Source organism: Mixophyes fleayi, chromosome 12 (assembly GCF_038048845.1).
Source record: "Mixophyes fleayi isolate aMixFle1 chromosome 12, aMixFle1.hap1, whole genome shotgun sequence".
Taxonomy (NCBI): domain Eukaryota; kingdom Metazoa; phylum Chordata; class Amphibia; order Anura; family Limnodynastidae; genus Mixophyes; species Mixophyes fleayi.
The window spans coordinates 21,343,390-21,367,394 of NC_134413.1; the positions used below are offsets into that span (position 1 = coordinate 21,343,390).

At 37.0% G+C, this 24,005-nt stretch overlaps 1 protein-coding gene across 2 annotated transcripts in view; it reads left to right on the forward strand.

The window, feature by feature from the left end:
- KCNH5 (potassium voltage-gated channel subfamily H member 5) overlaps window positions 1-9,074 on the forward strand; it is a 272,890-nt gene extending 263,816 nt beyond the window's left edge. For both annotated transcript variants that reach the window (XM_075193403.1, XM_075193404.1), the window contains one exon: window positions 7,636-9,074. In XM_075193403.1, the coding sequence (XP_075049504.1) occupies window positions 7,636-8,571 (936 nt within the window). In that variant the 3' untranslated portion in view covers window positions 8,572-9,074. The remainder of the gene's footprint in view (window positions 1-7,635) is intronic.
- The last annotated feature ends 14,931 nt before the right edge of the window (window positions 9,075-24,005 follow it).

Sequence of the window (24,005 nt, forward strand, 5' to 3'; positions counted from 1 at the left end):
TGTCGATTGCCGTAATGTGGTTCCAAAGCACAATGTGATTTAAAAGCCAAAAGTAGCAGAATAACAAATCAAAATAAAATAAGTACAGCCGTTACTTATCGCAGGCGCCCTGGATCCAGTGTACAGTCATTCAGATCTGAAGGCTGTGGTCAAGAAGACTGGCCACTAGGTCCAGAGCCCCTGCTTATATACAGTCAGTGAATACAGTAAAACAATGCAGATGATGTGGCTTGCTTCTATAGGTCCAGGCTTCAGGAGGGTTCAGTGTAATGCAGGTCATTGGCTAGTTCAAACGAAAATATCCAAAGGTGGGGGTCAACTCTCCAGGAGATGCACTCCGATTTTCCCGCCAAGAATCCAGTTTAAACTAGTCTATTTACACTACACAGACAATATCATTTTAAACATTTATTCCCTATCATCGATAACTAGAGTATGCGATGTGCGATCCCTTCGGCGAATGATCCGGACAACTGTGGATAAATAGGGGATTAAAATTATACTAAACATGACATGTTTCCTGTAACCTGAACCTTTGGTTTCACTAACATGTATATAACTTATAATTTTAACCGTAAACATTGCTACATTTCGACATAAATAACTATGTGTTGCAACTACTTTTAATGTGTACTAATTACAAATGTGCATGTTCTTGTGAATGTGTGTAAATGTGTAAAACCTGTTATTGCCACGTGTTGCGGCTGGATATGCTTCTCCACGCCGTAGCATGCTATACACATAATTTTCAGACAAAGACGAACAAGTTGTTAGATATTAATTGAAATGACTTTATCCAATTAGCTGACTTCGACTATATATATATGTATATATATATATATATATATATATATATATATATATACATATATGTATATATATACATATATATATATACATATATGTATATATATACAAGTTAACCCGTGCATGATACTCATGCATTCTAGTCAAATCAAGCTACTTAAGGTGTTAAAAAGGTTCTTGTCATGCATTTGGGCCTAGCCCAGGCCTCCTCAGGGGAAGAGCGTTACTTCCCGACGAAAGCGCCCTTTTTTAACGTGGTTTTGTCCACATGTCACCACCTCATCATTTTTCTCCATCACCTCATCCTTCATCTTCATCCCCACATCCTTCATCAAGCTACTTAAGGTGTTAAAAACTCCCCACTGTCACCCCCGGAAACCACCAACCATTCCCAACTGTCACTTCTCCTTCAAGAAATATATAGGTCAGTGTATAACTCTGCCCAGCAGGTGGCGCTGCAGCTTGTTGTTTTTTTTTTTCACACACGCCACTAGGCATTTATATAGTAGATACATATCTATACACAATACATTAATACACATACATACATACATGCATACAAACACTTGTTATTAATAAGCGACACCCGTAGGCAGTTCTATTTTCAGTGCATCAACTTGTTGACAATAAAAGAGTTCTAGAAAGATTCCTTATGGTTTAAAAAGTTATATACTGCAGTTTGTTCAATTTGTTACTTTTAAGCAAAGTTTGTTAAAAATCAAAACAAAACAATATTTCAACAGAATTGTGCTCAACAGACAAATTTGTTCTGAAATGGGAAAAACTTTTCAGCTCAACCTCCGAAAATAATTATACAGCCATAAAACAATGAAATTTGCAAAAACTTAATTTCCTAAATGATGTTGCATATTTCAAGCGAACTCATGTGAGGTCTGTTGTTTCAGACTGAACAAGTTTGTTTTATTGTTCCTTTAACGCTCAATATAAAGGGCATTTATGAGCACTGGAAATTGCAGCATGATAGTGCAAAAGCCAATTTTTCTTATTTTGTAATGTTATACACCCATCTTTGCACACATGTGTCCCAGTTTTTGTGAGCGTGCATCATACTTGCCTTACTTTTAAATTGGATGGATTTGCGAAATATGGGTGGAATTAATATAGGACTGACAATGGGCTTTATCTCATTGTAATGTGACTGGCAATGGGGTTTACCTCTGTGCAATATACAGCTGGTAATGGGAGGGGGCAGGTGGAATGCCCTCTGCACACCGTAATTACAGGTTAAATCTTCATATTCCTGGCTGCAATATGGCTATAAAAGTACAGTCATGGCCAAAAGTTTTGATAATGACATAAGTATTAGTTTTCACAAAGTTTGCTGCATCAGTGCTTTTATAACTTTTTGTCATTCTCAAAACTTTTGGCCATGACTTTAAATCATGATTAACCATAGCGTGCATGCTACGGTATTAACTGTTATTCTGCAATTAGTACATCTGTATTTACCAAACCATGTATGTCAACTATATATTTGTTCACTGTGCCTTTCTATGCATGGTCCACTACAAGTATCATTTTTTTTATGCAATGGCAATCTAAGGTCACATTTCAATGGTGGGCGTTGTGCATCACACTCATATTGTTTCGGGAATAAACTTTCTGGGTCTGATTCATTAAGGAAAGTAAAGCAAAAAAAACCTTTCTTTTAGTACTTTGTAGTTACCCTCTGTAGCTCATCAGTGCCGCTTCTTTCAATTGAAATGCTGTTTTCATTCTTCTGCAAATATTGAACTCTAGCCAGACAGCGGGAGATTTGAAAACAGTGCTTCAAGTTGAAGCATTGCGGCACTGGAGCTACAGGGCGCCCATATAATTAACGTTCACCTCTCTACTTTTATGAATCAATAAAACTAATGTAAATAGTACTGCATTAGAAAAAAATGTTCTTCCAAAAATAAATACATTTTTTGATGCTACTGTTCTGGTACAGAAGAGTACCGCCTCAATAATGGTGATCACCGATGATAGCAATATTGATATATAGTTTTCTCCTGTAAAAACCATGTTACAATGCAAGGGGTGCAAATTAGTTTATTATTTTCCACATAAGTTAAATAGTGGCTGTTTTTCTATCTAGCCCACAGATAGCTTTATTTCTACACTGAAATTTAAAGTTGATCTAGGACATGCCCTATCCCAACTATAAATCCGTAGCCACATTTTAAATTTATCTCCCCCTCCAATGCAACATGGTTTTGCCCAGGTGCAAAGTTACTCCTTTTTTATGCTTTGCTCTCCTTAATGACTCAGGCCCTTTGTCTTCATATAGATCTATCCATAAGACCTCTACATTCTCAAAATATTCAGATATCCTCTTGTGTTAAAAAACTAAAATCCCTCTCACCCATTTTATGGTCTTTTGGTTAAAACCAAAAAAAAACACAAAACAAAACTGACCAACAACAACGATTTGATCTAGATTCAGATTTATTAAGTAGTGAATTTGTTTTAGTAATATTGTGTATATGAAATTTCCCTTTGTAAATAGTGTCTGCAAATAAGAAGTAGAATTCTTGATTAAAGCAGTAATTTGTTCCTAGATTTTTTTTCCTCTCTTAAATGAGGCTAGAACACCCCAGTGTCACAGACCTAAATGTAAAATGCTGGGGAGAGGAGATATAATACTATAAATATGTATCAGACGCACCAAGTTTCTGTCACACGGAATGTTTCTTACGGTTGTTCTGCACAGTGGAAAACACATTAACTTAATAATTTCCGTATGTAGAATGTATTGAACATTTGTCTGCTATATAAACCTGCCACTAAAATGTTAATACGATCACTTTAAAAAGACACATTTCTGTAATCATATAAAGCTTTGTCATACCATTTATTTTCAAGGGGATAAAAAGCCTAAAGTACAATTACCTTTATCAAAATTACAGTGTATAAACTGAATAAGCAGAGGAACAAAAGGAACCATTACAGCCATTAAAAACTATGGGCCCAAGTGATAAATATTAAATGCAGGCAATTTACTGAGTTAAATAAAAGTAATGAATTTATCATTACGTACATAACCGCACTATTGCGTTAATTTGATGTCATATTAATTATGCTGTCGCAAGATACAGTTACTATGAATTATTTATCAACTTATCAATTATGCATTTGTGCAGTACTCATAAACTGGGACATTAACGCTCTACTTAATTAGCCGAAACGTGCTCGTCAGCAGCGCACTCCTTGGCAAAATAATTGTCTTGTATTACTGTTGTTTTAACTAAGAATGGATCTCCAGAACTTTGGGATATGCAAAGAAGTTACAATATGTGTTTCTACTGAAATAGTTGTCTGGATTTCAGCAACCCAGGACCATTCAGTTATTAAATTACAACTCCCAGCATTACATGGCATAGTCAAAGGCATTGTTAAAATTTGTAACATCAAAAACAAAACAAAAAACCCCCCAAAAATGTATGTTATTAGTGAGTTGCATTTCTTTGTGAAATCATTGTTACAGTGATATATTTTTTTTGTCCTCAAGTTCTATAGACATTTTGCTGGGCAGTGCTTTTATTTATGCTAACAGTAGGATTGGCTGATTGATTGGGTACACCCGGACAGGCAGAGAGATGTACATACCTCCCAGCTTCCCCAAATAATAATTAAAATATTGTGAAGAAATTGGCCATGCTAAAACTACCCAAGCTGGTCCCTGAACCAACCCACACTCCTGATCCACTCAGACATCCTCTAGACAGCACAGTGGCTCAGTGGTTAGCACTTCTGCCTCACAGCACTGGGGTCATGAGTTTGATTCCCAATCATGGCCTTATCTGTGTGGAGTTTGTATATTCTCCCTGAGTTTGTGTGGGTTTCCTCTGGGTGCTCAGGTTTCCTCCCACACTCCAAAAAAACAAAACATACTAGTTGGTTAATTGGCTGCTATCAAAATTGATCCTAGTGTGTGTGTGTGTGTTAGGGAATTTAGACTGTGAGCTCCAATGGGGCAGGGACTGATGTAAGTGAGATCTCTGTACAGCGCTGCGGAACTAGTGATGCTTTATAAATAGCTGTTAATGATGAAGATAAGCTGTACCACTCAATCCATTAGGTCAGGATACTGCAGTATACAACAGAAGCCTCTCTGACAGTGAATTCTTTAAATGTTTATTCTAACCCCTTTAGGCTTTGGTTATTTTCTCTCTCTATGCAGCGCAGGGAATGAATAGAAACTATACACCATGCCTATCGTACAAATGTGGTAACTGGTTAAAGTGAGACATTAATTAAATGGATAGTGATCATCTCCCATAACTGCTCAAGTGACAAACACTATCTGCCTGGCAGCACAGATCTTTAAATAGAATGTACCTGGCTGCAAAGACAAGTCTATCTGTTCACTAGATGTACTTATTCTCTTCCTCTGAGAAATGTAGTAAGGCTGTGCAAAGAGCAATCTGTATGTAAAGTGTTTCTTTTTCAGTGCTGGTGAAATGCGAATAGTGCTAAAATGTCTTAAGGTGCTAAAACTAGATGTTGAAAGATAAAGCAATTTAAAAAAAAAAAAAATGCATTATGGGTAATTCAAAAAGAAGCAGTAAAGTAGTCAAAATACCTCTCATAATAAACCATTGGTTCAAGCTCTCCCAGGGAGCAGAGTTTGTATGTTCTCCGTGCTTGCGTGGGTTTCCTACAGATGCTCCCTAATAGGTAACAGTTTACTAAAAATAATTTTACTATTATGGCAACCACAGTCGTATGACAAACAATGAAGTGAGCAAGCAGAGATGCTTTGGAACCGCTTCTTGGCACGCTCGTTCTCAGCACAATCCTATCTTCCCTCTCCTTCCTCTGCCATCATGTATAAGGAGGGAGGCCTTTGACCTAAGGATCAGATGACCTTCTCCTAGGAACAAGATTGAGTGCTAAAATGCAAATGTGTTCTTGCTGAAAGACACTGCCCTGAAGTATCAGTCTACCGCACATGTTAGGATATGATAAATTTATTATTTATTTATTAATGTATCATTTCCCTTGTGGACTAATTGATATACAAAAAACTCATAACTCCATGTGATAAAATTAAGTAACTTCATCAATGATTGTTTACTGTCGTATGTACTTATAATAAGTGCAATTATTAGCTGTTCAAGGCTTTGTTTATTACATAGTAGACATTTTTCTCTACGCTACAACTAAAAATTATTGGGACCTGTAAAAAAAACCTGGAAGGGCCCACCCCTCCAAACTACTCCTGAGCTCAGCTACGTTATATAAATTACATACAGCCACAGAGATTTAGATTTTGCCCTTACTACAGGACACTCAAATCAATTGCATCTGGACCTTGCAGCAGCAGCAGCTGCAAGCGCAAATAAAGTATTGGCATGCATAAAAAGGGGCATAGATGCAAGGGATGACAGTGTAATTTTGCCACTGTATAAATTGTTGGTAAGACTTCATCTTGAATATGCAGTACAGTTCTGGGCATCACTCTATAAAAAAGATAATTTGGAACTAGAAAGGGTTCAGAGAAGGGCGACAAAATTGATAAAGGGTATGGAGTCATTAAGTTATGAGGAAAGGTTAGCCAGTTTAAGCATGTTTACTTTAGAAAAGAGGCGTCTAAGAGGAGATATGATTACTATGTGCAAATACATTAGGGGTCAATATAGAGAACTTTCATGGGAACTTTTTACCCCAAGGACTATACACAGGACTATACTAAGGTTAGAGGAGAGGAAATTTCACAACCAGCAAAGGAAGGGGTTCTTTACAGTAAGGGCAGTCAAGATATGGAATTCACTGCCAGGGAAGGTTGTGATGGCAGATTCAATAGATATGTTAGGGTTAGACAAATTTTTTGTGGAAAAGTGTATCCAGGGATACAACCGTTAATTAAAATGAAGGATAGTAGTGGATATAGGGTAAAAATAGGACTGCAATATTGAGTCTGAGGGGATTTTCACAATTGAAATAGTTTGGCGGTTGCTTACTCTGGATCAATTTCAAATATAAGTGCAGGATTGCAGGAGATCCAAATAGGTTCAACTTGATGGACTGGTGTCTTTTTTCATCCTCATCAACCTCATCAACTATGTTACTATGTTAATATTAGTAGCAGAAATCCAGGTTACACTGAGTGCCCTCCAGAACATGCCTAGACTCATTATTTGAGAGTGTCCCATAGTCACATAAAAATGCCCCGACATCACACAGCGGGATGGTAGACCCAAACACATACTAATAGCAAAATAGGAAAATTTGGTCTGATTATCGAAGCATAAAATCCTGGCCAACATGGTGTTATTTTTTTTTTTCCTTTTGATCAAATGAGGTGCATATAAAGTATTGAAAAAGGCTCAATAGAAAAGATATAATAAACCATAACTTAAATCTCAAAATGTAATAGTGTACTGATAGCATGTGCTACTGATAATTGAGCAGTTAATATTGTAGATTGTAAACCCTTTTGGGATTGCAGAATTTGTATTCTAGAACATCCTTTAAAATATTGAGCAGAAGTAATCTGTGAAATGATTCTTGAGCTATAGATTATTTAAGATTCCGTGAAACGTCCCTTTTTAGATGTGTTGTCTCTCTACACAGGGACACGGTCTTCAGTCCTTGCACATGGAAAAGTAACAGCTATAATAAAATTGGATTGTATTTTCATGCTACTGCTTATTACATCCTTTCTGTCTCCTGCCCCTGGGCTTTGAAAATATAAATTAAAAAAAAGAAACTGCAATGTATACGTTTTCTGGCCAAGCAAGTCTAATTTCTTCTAGAGAAACTCAGAAGAAACATTAGATTTTAATGATTTTGTTTTCTTTTGTATCTTTTTCCTATTAGATCGTGTTCCGAAAAATCAGTGATGTAAAGAAAGAAGAAGAGGAGCGCCAGAGGCAGAAGAACGAAGTGACCCTTACGATCCCTGTAGACCACCCCGTACGGAAGCTCTTTCAAAAATTCAAACAGCAGAAAGAGTTACGGAACCAAGGTTCGGCACACAGCGACCTGGAAAGGAACCAGCTCCAAGTAGAGAATCGTTCTTTTCACAATGGAGCCGTCATTACTGGCACCAGTGTTGTCACCGTGTCCCAGATAACACCTATTCAGACATCTCTTTCCTACGTTAGAACCAGCGAGACTTTGAAACAGAACAACAGAGACGCGATAGAACTAAAACCAAACGGCAGCAGTGACCCAAAATGTCTTAAAGTCACCAGTCCCATGCGGGTGAAGAACGCAAATGCGAAGGGTTGGCTGAAGTTAAAGAACAACATACAGGTTCACGAGGAAAAGAAGGAGGACTGGAACAACGTCATGAAAGCAGAATCTATGGGCCTGCTTTCAGATGACCCCAAGTTTGTTGATCCCGAAAGTGGGGTTTCTAAAAATCCCTTGAGAAAAACAGACTCTTGTGACAGTGGTATTACAAAAAGTGACCTTCGTTTAGACAAAGCAGGAGAAACCCGTAGTCCGCTTGAACATAGCCCTGTTCAAGCTGATGCAAAGCACCCTTTCTACCCTATTCCTGAGCAAGCCTTACAGACCACACTGCAAGAGGTGAAACATGAGCTTAAGGACGACATCCAATCACTAAGCTGTCGCATGACTGCTCTGGAACAGCATGTATCAGAAATCCTAAAACTACTGTCGGAAAAAAATGCCCCCCCAACTCCCCCTAAGACTCCTTCCAGTCCCCTCCAAATACCATGTCAGGATATTTTTAGTGTTTCAAGGCCAGTGACACCAGATTCTGAAAAGGATGAGATTCATGTATAACATATACTGTAGATGCGTGTGAGTGGGTGTATGGGTGCATATACTGTATGCACATGTAAAGTAGGCATATGTATGGATATATGCAGTCATATATTTAATCTTAATGTCTTCGGTGCACTGTTCCCTCTAAGCTGAGTGTTCTGGAAATAATAGAGTTAAAAACAGGTTAGGAATAAAAAATCTGTATGCAGGGTTGCACTGAACAGCATATTCTCAAAACATCCCTTCAGGGTGGATCTCTAATCAGAATAAGATTTTAATGGCTAATTTTTAGAGCTCGCTTGGAGATAACATTGCTTCAGTGTAACTTGAATATAATATTTTATCAATTTTTGATGTGTAAATATTGCATGTCCAGCTGGATTCTGGCCTGCCAAAGAAACGATCCTTAATATAGATATTGCTTGTAAAATATGCAGTTGACTGCATGCGTTCTTTATGTTAATTTATAATCTTCATTACTCAAATTATTTGTATATTAAAGGCATAATGTTATATTTAAATATCAGGGTCCAACCTGCCAATATTGCTAGAAAAAAAAAAAGCTCTAGATCTCAGGCTCGTTATATATGGGGCATCTTTCTTCAAAGCGTTTAAATAATTAATGAGCAAAATAATTTCAAGACATAGTCCAAAACTTAATTACAAATAATCAGTAGTCACAGCAGTATATAAGGTTAAATCAGGTCAGGGAGTAACAATAGGGGCTGCAGGGGGTGAGCAGAGCGTGGGCACCCAGGGGCGCATGCAGGATTTTTAAGGGGGGGAAAATATAGAGAGAGCCGCGGCCGCGCATGCGCAGCAGTTTCATTTCGGCGGCACTGTATTGTACAGCAGCTATATAGGGGCACTGTTTAGCCCCCATTCTTCGCGGAGGGGGGGGGGGGTTTCTGGAGAACCAGAAACCCCCCCTGTGTGTGCCCCTGGGACCAGAAGACCAAAATGGCATAGCCAGGTCCTTTCCAAAGTTTTGCTATGGGGCTCGGCAGTCCTTCAGGTTACAGATAAATAATAACTTTAAAAGATATGAGTATGTATTTTGCTACTTCCTCCTGCTTAAAATGAGGGTACTTCTGTAATGCACTGCTGGTTGCTGTGATAACATAGATACTGTGCTCTTTCACAACCTGTGTAGGATTCTGTTATTTATATGAAGGTTGGCAGCTGTCTAAAACTATGCATTAACAAAAGCTGCTCTCTACACTGCCTGCAGGCTGTTATCGGTTCTACATCTGGCCATTGCAATTCTAAGAAATAAGGTAATTTTTGTAATAAGAATATAATTGAGTTTATATAGAATTAATTAATTAAATATATTCTCCTGGGTGATATCTTCATATATCCTGTAGGAGCCACTGCTACTATTGCCGTCTATGAAATGGTTCAATAACTAAAAATCTAAACAAATAATATAACCCAAGCTATGCATTTTTTTGCAAATTAAGTAAATAGCAAGATTCACTTCAGTTAAATATTTATGCTACACATGGAAACAAAAATATATATTTTTTTAGATCACCTGCAGGTTTTTTACCCGTTCATCTGATATGTGTTTAGCTGAATGAAAATGCAACTGAACTACCCTCAAAATAGGGAACATTTCTAGATAAACAGAGATTGCACAATTGATCAGTGATCTAGCATTTGCACTTAAAGTGGTGGTGTACGGACCAGCTTACATGCATAGAGTACAATGTCCCCGCTGTTGAGGTGCATTCTTTGGGCATTTTGTTGCAGCTGAACACACCTCAGGTTGTTGGAACAAGGAAAGAATGTAAGTCACTTTAGTTGGTGAAAAAGTGATATTTGCACTTTCATACACCATGACCAATTAGTAGAAGACTTGCTCACTAGTTGTAAATGCACCAATCTGTCTAAAAACCAAATACACTAATAATCAGGAAACCTTTTTAAAATGTATCTGACTGAGAATGAATAATATCTTTATCCCCTCAATGACAAAATGTTGCAAATAAATCTCCTATCGGGTACAATTATTTTATCAATCATTTTCATTAGGATTGTGATTTATTGATTCAATGTACATACAGCTGAACTAGCAGCTTCACATCATCAAGAGCCAGTGTTGTAGATCTGTGAAGTATTTGAGGCTTTCACTGAGTGTATCCTCATAAACAAAATGGAGGAACATCTGCATCAATGAGCTGGACTAGTAAGGAAACATGGGGGATGTTTAAAAAAAGTAGGCCCAAATATAAAAAAAATAATGCAGACCGTTTCCCAACAAAAAACAAATCATATCATGCCGATATCTTGTGTCTAAAACCCTCCTGTACCTATGTGACACTTGGGAGTATATTTACTAAACTGCGGGTTTGGAAAAAGTGGAGATGTTGCCTATAGCAGCCAATCAAATTTCAATTTTCATTTATTTAGTACATTCTACAAAATGACAGCTAGAGTCTGATTGGTTGCTATAGGCAACATATCTTCTTTTTCAAACCCACAGTTTTGTAAATAATATATACCCCATTTGTCCTGTCTTCATTATTTATTATTGTGTACCACAGAATCAATGAAATATTGCAAAATGAATAAAAGTGGCACAAAAAAATTGTTCCATGAAGTCCTGCCCCCATTCCCAGTTTTTCCCCCAGATGTATCGCTGGAACTTTTCTGGATCCTGGAATTATCCCTGTTTTTTCTGCATTGACCATCTGCACAATTCAATTCATCTTTATCTGCATGTTAGATTCAGTTCTTACCATCTTTTCTTATCCCCTAGGCCTTAAAAAAGTCAAGACTTATTGTAGGGGAGTCTGGAAAACTTGTAAAGGGATGGTATTATGGGAACTGTAGTGCTGCAATGTTTGCTGAGACAGTATCACATGTGGGGCTAAATGTATCAAGGTGAGAGTTTTCCGGCGGGTTTGAAAAGTGGAGATGTTGCCTATAGCAACCAATCAGATTCTAGCTATCATTTTGTAGCATGTACTAAATAAATGATAGCTGGAATCTGATTGGTTTTTCAAACCCGCCGTAAAAACTCTCACCTTGATACATTTAGCCCGTGATGTGCTTACTTAGAGGCATTGGCTCAGCAGCAAAGGGTTCAAAGATAGGATTTTACAATGGTGGCAACTACATATACATCCTACACTGCAAAGCTTTAGGCAAACATGAAATATTAATATTGTCAGGGTGTTTTTTAATGCAAATAATGTATTTATAACAAATAAGAAAATCAAGTAACTTAGTAACTAAAAAATGCAATTTCCTATTATCTAGCTTGAAGTATAATTTTGTAACCACTATTAAGTATATGGGTTATCAAGTTCTTCCAATTATACAAGTGATGCATCCTATTTACATTTGAATTGTTGTTCTTAGCGCTTCTACTTTCTAACTTTTAGTATAGTATGCCGAATACCCTTACTAACTATTCTTCCAATAGAGATGCCCATTTAATGCAAGTTCTTTTCAAATTACAATTATCCACGCCTCCCAAAATTTAAAAATGGAAAATTAGACAAAAATATTCCCAACCCATGAGACACCAAACCATACACCTCATCTGCCCAAACCACGCCCACATCTAACCAACCACACCCACATTTCTGTGAAGCCACACCCACTTCTTGGGTGGCTATGATTCTTCAAACTGGCAGTGTGAATTGCTATTTATGCTGGTGTTTAGAGACCTCCCGTTTTACCTAATGTAAGGGAATTGAAACTGCCAGCGTAAGTAGAGATTTAAGCGGACTGTTTTAGTTCTCTGACACCAGGTATGTTGTAGCAATGGGGTGGTGGACTGCTCATATAGTGATTCGGTAGACAAGCGTTGCTGGGTGCCTATGGCAAACAAGAAGTTTGAACTTTGTGTTTCCTCTCGGTACTTGTAACTTTGAAGTTTAAAAAGTTGTGCGGTTGAGGGTGTTCTATTAAATCACTTATTCATTAGGTTATGTGGAATACCATTCTTAAGTTAAAAATAGTAGAGTTTAATTATTGTAGGCCCTGCATATTGCTTTGGTGCCCGTTTTTTTCTATATTCCCCAGGTCACATTGACATTATGCACTTCTGGTTAAAATGGGACATGACCTCTATCAATGCAGCTGTATTAACCCAGAGGCTTAGTAATACATAGCAAATAGAGTTCCTTTGTGATCAGTCTGTTACATTTGCATATCTGCCAACATTTAGGGTCTTCAGATTGGGACAGAAAGGGGTCTGGCCACATCATGATGGGGGTCTGGCCGCGCCCCAGGGGTGTGCTAGGCAGCCCTAAACCCCTCTCCCTTCAAAACACTTTATTCATTGCCATACAGTAGTGAGCGGGACAAGACTGTCCAGTCTTATTTGGGACCATTAGAAGGTATGTTCACGTGAAATTGCTTGGAGTGTATAATCTTTATCAATATTTATATGTAATCCTGAATTAACCAAAATAGCAACATATGGTGTTCATTTGAGCACTTTTATCCACATTAGGATCCACTATAACAAATTCACCAAGGAAGGAACATTTGAACTGAAAGCTAAGCCAATTATCTAGTGTCCCAGACTGTAGACATCACTTGTGTTAACAAGTAATATGTGTGTAAATGAAAAGCCCCCAGCTCAAATCGTGCTGTTTGTATAGTTGTCTCTGGTGCTAAAAGAGCCTGATCATAGTCAGTCTGGAGCTACTGTATAGGGGATATCAGCTGGATAAAGGGAAACTAGACAGCCGAAACTCAGTTCGAAAACGGATGTATGTTTTTTAGGAGTAATTGAGGTTTATATCCCTGATGTTCTAAGGCACATGGTGAAAAAAGTGCATCTTTCACCTACACACAATGGAGGCAGCCATTTTTAGATCTGGACCCATATTCATGAGTGCAGCCATGACTGTTTCCTATTGAAGGTATAGAGTTCATTCTCATAAATATTGGCTCAGCCAACAACATGGCTACCTCCACGATGCATAGACATTTTTATTATTAAAACATGTTTTCAATGTTGGCATATATGTGTGTTGACAAAATTCATCCAGATCACAGGCAATAGTCCTATATTTTTATACCATGCTATGATTTCCAACAGTTTTTTAAATGAAGCCTCTGTTCTTGTTTCTTTACATAACTGTCAATATTAATAGAATAGAATAGTTTTTAGGATTATGAATTTTACTATTGGAAATACTAAAATATTCCTACTAGCTTCCGAAATAAGTTCCCAGCAGCATTGACACAAACACTTATCGATAAGTAGACACAAGGCACTATGAATCATGTTAGGAACAAAAGGTTATTTTTCTATGGAAGATTGTACTAAAGCTCAGGGCATTGTTTATCAGTAGTGGAATTGATATAAAAGTAAATGATCAGTATTTACTCTTTGAACACCAAAATAATTAAAACTATACCTATTAAACCAAAATTAACTTTGAGCAGTGATCTTTGAAAAGTCCCTTTATAAATTGCCTTATTCTATGACTTATCAATGTAGACAAATTGTAAAAAGACCAAAAAGCAATAGTGTGAGTTTTATATAGAATGATATATTAGTAAAATTCAGAAGTATAGATGTAAACCATCTATCATAAATAGCAATGTTTGACATAAGGCTGGGAGAGAAGGGGGAGCTACGACTCTCAATTTAACCATCAAGAAATAATTTGACAATTTGTTAGTTTTGTACAAAAATGATCTTGACATTGAGAACCCCAACATTTTTATTTTAATTGATTGGACTGGATTGTATATCTGTTTGGCTATTGACATATGTGGACAATTTGACCAAAGGGTCATGCAGTGATCAGTCAAAATTGTGCCATTTGTAGCTAACATCATAGTCGGGATTACAGTGTTCATAGAAAAAGATTGCCCCCCATAATTCAGCCTTATTTCAAATTCCAACAATTCCTGAAGAATGTTGCATATAGTTGACAGATAGATTGATAGATGTAATTACTGATAGCATTTATATGAATCTAATAATATTTTGCCCCACAGTGTATTTTAATTAAATGACAAAAAAAAACAAACAAACAAGAAACCAAAAATATTCCTTGATTTAAGAATGTAAAGAGCACGTTCCCTCTAAAGTGATAGCATCCACATTTTTATTTCCTAAAATTCTGCTGCAAAATTTGAAATGAAATTGTCTTCTGTGTTTGTGATGTTTCCATTGTTTAGTATATGGTAGTACAGTATTAGTGATATGATATGGATTGCAGAGGTTTGGTTAAGTTTTTATAATGCTTCCAAACCCCATGTAAGGATAAGACCTACAAAACAAAGCTCAGGTATAAGGACATGCACACATGTAAAGGTGGCAATTAAAGGGTATATTGTTGTGCACATTTTAAATGACAATACTTCCTGTAAACCAAAATGAGTTAGAATAATTATTATGGTGGAATTTACCAACTGAAATCTGATCACAGAAACACAGTCCTAATTTTACTGAATTCTGTGGTGCTGAAAGGGGGGGGGGTATCCGAACCTGCCTTGAGGCCCTGTGAGTGACGGACTATAATTGGTGAGGATGGAGCAACAGTTGGGTGCCCTCAGCTCCAAACCCAACCGCCCATCACTGACTCTATTTGAGACAGATTATTGGTGGGGGATAGGGGGGCGCAGAATGGCAGCATCCCATTGGTCCACATAGTCAAGTCCCCCTAGGTTGTGAGAATGGCCTGTGGGAATGTCTGTGCAGTCACACACACCCCAAGATGTGCACACATCACCATCAATTGCAGAGGATGGATGGCTGGGAAGCCAGGGGAGTCCAGGAAGTTGTAGTTGCAAGAAGTAATACTGTGATTGTCTTTATTTTTGAGTGATAAACACAGACAAAGGATGCAATAAATAAAAATTCATATCTAGCTTACGTTGCTATCAGTGCACATTACTTATTGATTAAAGTCCGTAACTATAGCGGTGGGAATGCACATTCACAGGAATACGGCAGTATTTAGTAGGCACAACCTGACATTGAAGGAAAAAATTGACACCATAAAATTCATCCTCTTCTACAATGGGTTTAGATCCACTATAACTGACTTTGTACAATTCAGTTTAGATCTCCCTGGTACGATGGTCGGACTAAGGCAACCAATCCTGAATAATATGGCTATTCGAAGGGAGTAACATGGTCAACAAACTATGCAAACAATGTTTAGAAGAGACGTTATAAACATTATAAAACATGAGTGCTGGATTATCTTGGTTGAGAAAAATAACTATTTTTAAGGGGAAATTTAGAGAAGAAAACACAAGAGGATTCTTATGCCATGCAATAAAGTCCAACTCTTCATAAACCACTCATTTCATAAGATTGTAGATTTATTGATTTCAGTTCATATTATATATGTAGTTAGTGCTATCCCAAAGTAGTAACTGAGGATACCCCCTGTAGATATCTATGGGACCATTTGCTAAGATGCATTATTATGTGTAATTCAATTTCACAAGAATCTCCTTTGGGATAACAGTGGCTGAACCTGTATTGTCATCTATGTGAAAATGTATTTATTAACTTGTGCTAACCACTTTCTGATATATTATTGAATGAATGGGCATAAGCTTTTTCCCATTGTCCATGAATTGGCCTAGTTTACTTTCTGGGTGTTAAACAGTATACATATATATTCTCTTAATCAGGATCTTATACATTTTAGGGACATTTAAAATAAAAATAATTAAATAAAATACTGTAATATTTTAGAATATTCAACAGAATTAAATAATAGTCACTTGCTTGGCTTGATACATACTATAAAGGTATCGTACATTAAAACTTTTGTTGGCACCGTAATGGGCACTGTAATAGTTTTTGTTGTTTATCTTTATAACAACATTTACAAAATTATGTTGTTCTTTTGTTATTAGTCTACTGGATACCAAACATAAAATATAGCATTCATCATAATAAACCTCATGGGACTTGAAATAGGTAGGAACACAAAGGCTGTATCTTAGGATTGTGGAGAGTAGGAGAACTACTATGGATACTAGACAAGGCCTCACTACCTGTTCAGTTATATTAGGTTCTTGTAGGATTCGGAGTGGGACAATGATCCAACAGAGGTTTATAGATGAGGTGTAGATAGACAAGTTTTATAGACGAGGTGTAGCTGTCACCTAAAGGTGACCAATTTGGTTCTGTGTCTTTGCGAATAGATCACAGCAATAAATTTTGGTGTAGTGCATCCCAATAACAGCCAAAAACATCTTTAGTGATATTGACCAGTTCTATCTTTTGATTCATAATTAAAAACCTTGCATGAAAAAAACTTTAATATTAAATATTTTTATATGTTACATACTATACATTAATTTAATTCTGTTCTTTATCAGCATTAAATTTTGTTTTCATACTTAACAGGTTGGCGATGCCCCTTTTTTTTCAGGTAATTTTCTTAAGTGAACGTTTGAATTGTATGATATGGTAAATTATGTAATATATTGTACTTAAATAGAGTTGTACAGCTTTAACAGTAAAGTACTTTGACTATATAAAAATATAAATTATTAAAATGATGTTATAAATATATATTCACATTTATGATACGTAAGTTGTTTTTCTAAACTAGAAGATCAAACATTTTAATTTCGGAATTTTATACTTTTCTTTGAAATGTCATTTTATATAGTTTGGATTGGGAATTATTGGTTTTAAGTTTACATGTTTCCTACACAATCTGGAGGAAGCCATTTTTGTTGGCCAAACCAATTTTTATGAGAATGCAAAGCAATTCATTAGGAACCAGTAAAGTATGAGGCATGTCTCATTAACATCACTAGTATTTATGAAATTAATAGTCTATATTCTTATAAATATCAGTTCAGCCCACAAAAAGACTGCCTCAACTGGCTGTAGGCAACAGGTATACTTTAAATATATATAAGTTAATAAAAAAAAGCCCCACAAAAATGCAAAATGCCTGTCAAACTTTCTTTTGCTTAGAATGGATGTATGGGACATAAAGTAAAAATAAATTCTCAACCCAAAGTATTCTGGGTATCAGCACAATTAAATATAAGTCATCAGGGAATGTGTCTTGTTTTGCCACAAAGTTCCTTACTGAAGTGTGGATATTTTTTCATTGATACAAAATAAAAGTTGCATTTTATTGAAAATGGTTTGGAGTATTTTTGACTGTTCACCGATATGTCTGGTTTCATTCAGCCCCTTTATGTTCCATGAATTATATCATCAGCAATTAGAGCTCTGTAAATTTGGAACATTTTAGGAAACAGATTGCATTTGTGAAGAACTGAACCTGTCAGGACCTCAAACCATGGATCGGGTCTTGAACTACAGTTCTTGAGAGATTATTCCCCAGAACTTCTAATTACACAATGAGCTTCATCTGTTCCTAATCAGTGGCCAATCAGAGGAAACTATGGGTTATTTTATTGCTGTTTGTACCTGTGATCTTGTCTTGCTAATTCTACCGTTGCCACCTTTGTACCAAATCAAATGTGTCTGTTTGTTTACCTGTGTACATCTTGTTCAACCACACCCCACTTCTGCATTCACTGACCTTGGCTTGTTCCTGACTTCTTTCATTCTAGTAACTGGTAGAGATGTTCACTGACCCTCGTGTTTTGGTTTTGGTTTTGGATGTGGATTAAATTCGTGTTTTGGTTTTGGCAAAACCGCCCTTGTGTGTTTTGGTTTTGGATCCCGATTTGATTTCTAAACTACCCATTTTTTTTTACTAAAATCACATAATTTTGCTTTTTTTCCCTATATTATTATTAACCTCAATAACATTTGCAGTCAATTTGGACCATCTCACCGGTCACAATATTAATTTTATACACTTTCAAACAAAGACTGCAGCGACCCGGTTGGATGCTAAGCGACAGAGCAATGACTCAAACACATGGCAGTTCCTAGCACATCTAGGAAACATTTCCACACAGCAGTGTCAGTAAAGAAAAGTGGTGCAAGATGGAATTGTCCTTGGATCATGGAATCAGTTATGGTTCATTTGATCACTCCACCCGTTCCTTGAATAACTGTAGTAATTCTACAACTAATACATAGCGAAGAGTGCTGACCCCCCCCCCCCCCATCCATACGTATATTACTTCTGCAAGCAACGTTGTTCTTTGTTAATAAAACTGTTGTCTTTCTACCGTTCAAATTAATTAAAAATAATCCTCCACCATTCTTTGAATGTTTATAGTTGATAGTAGGATCAGGTGGAGTTACAGCAGAGGTGTCACTAATTCTGGTCAATTCTTTTACAGTAGACAAAACCAGATGTCAAAATTTTGTGCTGAGTCATCTGCATCATCAATGGGTGTCTAAGATTTTTGCAAAGCACACAACAGTATATAGCCCATGTAGATAACATTGGCACACAGCGGTAGCTGAAAGAAAAAGTGGTGCAAGATGGAATTGTCCTTGGGCCCTCCCACCCACCCTTATGTTGGATCTTAAAAAGGACATGCACACTTTAACAAACCAAGCACTTCATTGACAAGGAGTGCCACTTTTGAGGCTGATGTGCATGGTTTATTTGGGCCCCCACAAAACAAGCTAACAACGGGCTTAAGGCACCTAAGGTAACAGTGCTGTTAATGAACTTTACTGTGGCAAGATGTTGTTGTCATCATCCTCGGCCTCATCCTCACCCTCATCATTTTGTACATCATCCTCACACATTATTAATTCATCACCGCTGGAATCCACCATTACAGAAGTCTCAGGATTTTGATGTAATTGGCTGGAAAGGCCTTCCTCATGGAAATTGAAGTTCATTTTTATGAACATCATCTTTTCCACATTTTGAGGAAGTAGCCTCCTACGCCGATCACTGACAAGGTTCCCGGCTGTGCTGAAAACTCTTTCCGAGTACATACTGGAGGGTGGGCAGCTTAGACAGTGCAAAGCGAGTTGGTACATGGGTCTACACATTCCCTGTTTTTTCTCCCAGTATGTAAAGGGACTGTCTGATGTGTCCATTTCTATACTGTCGTGAAAATAATCCTCCACCATCCTTTGGATATTGGTAGTAGGAGCAGGTGGAGTTACGGCAGAGGTGTCACGTTTTTGGTCAATTCTTTTAGACCAGACCAGGGGGTAAATGTATGAAGCTCCGGGTTCTCCAACACCCGCGAGTTCGGCGTTTTCAGCACTTAAATTTAAAGCGGCGCTGCCTTGTAAAGGGAAGCTTCCCTTTACAAGGCAGTGCCGCTTTAAATTTAAATGCTGAAGACGCCGAACTCGCGGGTGTTGAAGAACCCGGAGCTTCATACATTTACCCCCAGATGTCAAAATGTTGTGCTGAGTCATCTGCATCATCCCTGGGTCTCTTAGGAAAGCTGAGTTTCTTCTTAGCAGAAGTTGAGTGAGAAACTGAAGGTGCAGACACCGTCCTGTCACGTAACACTTGAGCTATCATCTTGCTCACCAGGAGCTCCTTCCATCTCTTCAGATCTGAGTCAGTTGGAAACAAAGAGAAGACATAGCTCTTAAACCAAGGATCAAACATAGTTGCCAGAATGTAGTGATCCGATTTCAAAATTTTGATAATTCTTGGATCCTGGCGAAGCGAATAAAGTACTTGATCTACAAGTCTGACATACTTAGTGTAATTGCTTTGTTTAATCTCCTCCTTCAGTTTCTCAAGCTGCTTTTCCAAAAGTCTAATTAAGGGAATCATTTGACTCAAGCTAGGAGTGTCTGAACTCAGTTCACAGGTGACTACTTCGAATGGTTTCGGCACCTTGCACAACACAGAAAGTATTCTCCACTGTGCTTGTATAAAATACATCCCCCCTCCTTTCCCCAGTGGTAGTCATATTACTGACTACCACAATACCGACAACAATTAAACCTCCCAAAATAAAATCAAATTGGAAGAATACCAAAGAAAAGAAAAGAATGACTTACAATCAAAATTACAGTTTAGATAGCCGAGAGATAGCGGAGATCCTTTCGCTACATCCCGATTGCTGTAAATTCCGCCAGTTTAAATTCACGTCACTGCTCATAGACACACTGATATCTTTGTATTTAAAGCACCAATTCCAGGACTCCAAGTTCTAAATGAAATATTAAAGTGATGGGGTAGGCTTGGTCTTCTAAATCTGCAGTCACATTGTACTGTGTTATATAGGTAAAACACAAAGAGGAGAGCTCCATATTATTTCTATTTCAGCAATGACAATTAGCAATGGAGCAATGGAGCTATGGAGCTCTCTTCTTTGAATGTTACCTATATAACACAGTACAATGTGACTGCAGATTTAGAAGACCAAGCCTGCCAGACCTATTATTTCTATTTCAGCAATGACAATTAGCAATGGAGCTCTTCTCTTTGTGTTTTACCTAGAGAAAACAGTACAATGTGACTGCAGATTTAGAAGACCAAGCCTGCCAGACCTATTATTTCTATTTCAACAATCACAATTAGCAATGGAGCAATGGAGCTCTCCTGAATGTCACTGGAGACTTTGAAGTACACTGCTACCCCCTCCTCTTTCTTTTCTACCTATGACACTGCTCAATTGCAATAGAGACTGCCAATAACTGTGCTACCCCTTCTGTGTCCCTCTGTGACATGGCACTGGATCGCCATGGAGGGCGGTACTTATAGAATCCAAAACTCGTAAGATCCAAGATCCAACGACGTAACAATGAGGTTTTGCCTCGTATTTAATTCCGAGGGCGCGTGAAAGCCGGCTCGGTACTCGCATCTGCTAAGTTCGGGTGTGTTCGGTTCTCGGGGAACCGAGCCTGAGCATCTCTAGTAACTGGACTCCAATACGGATAAGAAATCTATTGCAGAATTGCAGATACAACTCTGACCCAGCAAGTGTTTGCTTTGTTTCAAAATCTACTCTTTCACACAAGTTCTCCAAAATCAAATTCATAGTAAAATACTGACCAGGTTTGGATACATTCAGATAAAATCAGCAATTTACAATGGTAGATTCAAGAATTGAAGCTTAAAAATGCTCTATACAATTTAGATGCATATATTAGGGCATATTTTAGGATGGAACTACATACACATATTGGTCCAAGTAGTCATATATGGAGAGAAGAATAGACAGATCAGGGACATTTGCACCATGTGTTAAGTTTAAGTGATCAGACTCCTCCCACTCATAATCTTCTAAAACTACTTCTAGAGCCGGAGCCGGAAAAATTCAGTTTTAGGATCTTTCACTTTTAAAGTGATGTGCTGAATGCGGTAAGCCTGGTCACTATGTAGCCAATTAGCCTGATTGAATTAATAGGATGGGCTATCATACAACATTCACACTCTTCATTTCAAGAAGAGAAAGATAAACTAATTATTATTCAGCCCCACTAATTGCTGCTATTAATAATTGGGAACAGTAGACATACAATTTCTTCTAACAAAGTGACTGATTCTGGTGCTGAACATAATATTATGGACATAAAGTTTGCAAAAGACAACCACATCCTGTGCAGGTCCAAATCATCAAGTTTCAGATAGAGACCACAAGCAACTCGAAACATTGATGCTGTCTGGGTTGACACAGGCACCATAATTGACAAAAGAATTAGTCAAAATAAATGTATAGTGAACTTCAATCACTATTTTCAAACCATCAATTGAAAAACATTCAGAATATATAATTAAACTTCAAAAGATAAATGCTGGGGGGATCAACTCTCTAATTATAAGAAAATAAGAATATCTGGATATATTTATAAATAAAAATGTTGTGGAGTTGGATTCATATGTCAAAGACTCACCATATCTATTGCAGATTTTGAATAAATTCTAGTGAAATAATGGTTTTAAATGTTGTACAGTGAATGTACAGGGATTGCAATTCATGAATAAATATATGCTGGCTGATTTTGAATTCGGAAAAGAAAAAGAACAATTCCTACCTCACTGTATTTCAGTTGCTTTAGAACATAACTATGTTACTTTTTTGGAAAAGTATGTTTAAATATGTGGGACGCCCATGGAAACAACCTTTGCACCCAGCTATGCAAATTTGTGTATGTGGTGCTGGGAAAGTGAAAATATTTTAAAGGTGAGTACCTTTGTCAAACATAGTTTTACTTTACAAAAGTTTTATTAAATAGATTTCAATATGTTTGGGATGGTTCCTGGAAAGAGTTTGAAGATTTTATGAAGTTAATGTGATTGATTTTAATCCCAAATTTACCTAAAACGTCAAGGAGGAGAAAACTGAATTCCTAAATCTTGTTATAGATGTGACGGTTGCTGAAAATAAAATCACTACTTCTATTTATTTTAAAAATGTTGATAGCAACAGCTATCTGGAGTTTGAGTGGTCACTTGAATAGATGGAAGAGGAATATTCCTAATTTTTAATACAAGAAGATCTTGAGGAATTGTACATTATTGGAGATGGTCAATAAATAATTAGATATTTACATTGACTATATTAAAGAACAGGGGTATCCAACAGGTTGTAAATAAGCCTCTTATGGAAGCAAAAAAATATTGAGAGGGGTGAACTACTATAATAAAGAATCTCATGACTCTAATATTGATCAGAAGAACCTTTTTTTTTTTTACACAATAATTGGATTAAAAATTAAACAAAAATAGCCATTGGTATACTCTTAAGATATATTCAATCTTTTCAGAATATCTATATGAAAAACCTAATCTTGTCTATAGGAAAGTTAAAATCCTTAAACCACTAACGCTGAATACATCTGTGAAAGAGACTAAGGAGTTTTATCCTTGTAAATCCTGTGATGTGTTTAAATACACAGAAGAGGGAGCCAAGACATTTTCTGAACGTGACAACTCTACCACGAAAGAGATTATAACTTTAATGAACTGTATCCCCCCTTTCTAATTTACATGATAGAATGTAGATGTGGCCTTAAATACATTGGTAAGAAAAGAAACCTTTAATATTCCGGATATCCTCAAGGATACAGATCTTTGAAGAAAATATTGAAAGTCATGGTGTACTTCATCTATCTAGACATTACAAAAGAAGCACTTTTCAATTTTGGTGCCGTGTCTCCTGTCTACCTGACCGGTGTCCGTGGAATCACAGTGATCTGATGAAAGAGCGCATCATGTTGTTCTAAGAGGCATCAAGTTTTAGTGTTTTTTAAGCTGCTGAATAAAGGTTATCCTCCACTATGAAGTGACATATATAGCTATATATATATATATATATATATATATATATATATATATTGTAACAAGAGGAGGCATTTAGCTGACAATATGCAGAGAAAGCAGGGAAGTAGAGTAAAACATTGGCACAGTTATGTACCTAGGTGGAGATTAAACCAGGTAAAAACATATGTGTAGTTTAAAATTGGTTTACTTACATGATTTAAAAGCTGCTTCCTCTCAGCAAACAGACAGTGTGGGTCTGATAGTCTAAACAGAGCCAGGGATGGGCGTTTCCTTTTAAAGAGAAGGTGGGTGTGTCACCTGTCCATCAAGCTAGGCCTGTGGGAGGAGTGTCAGGTATAAAACCCT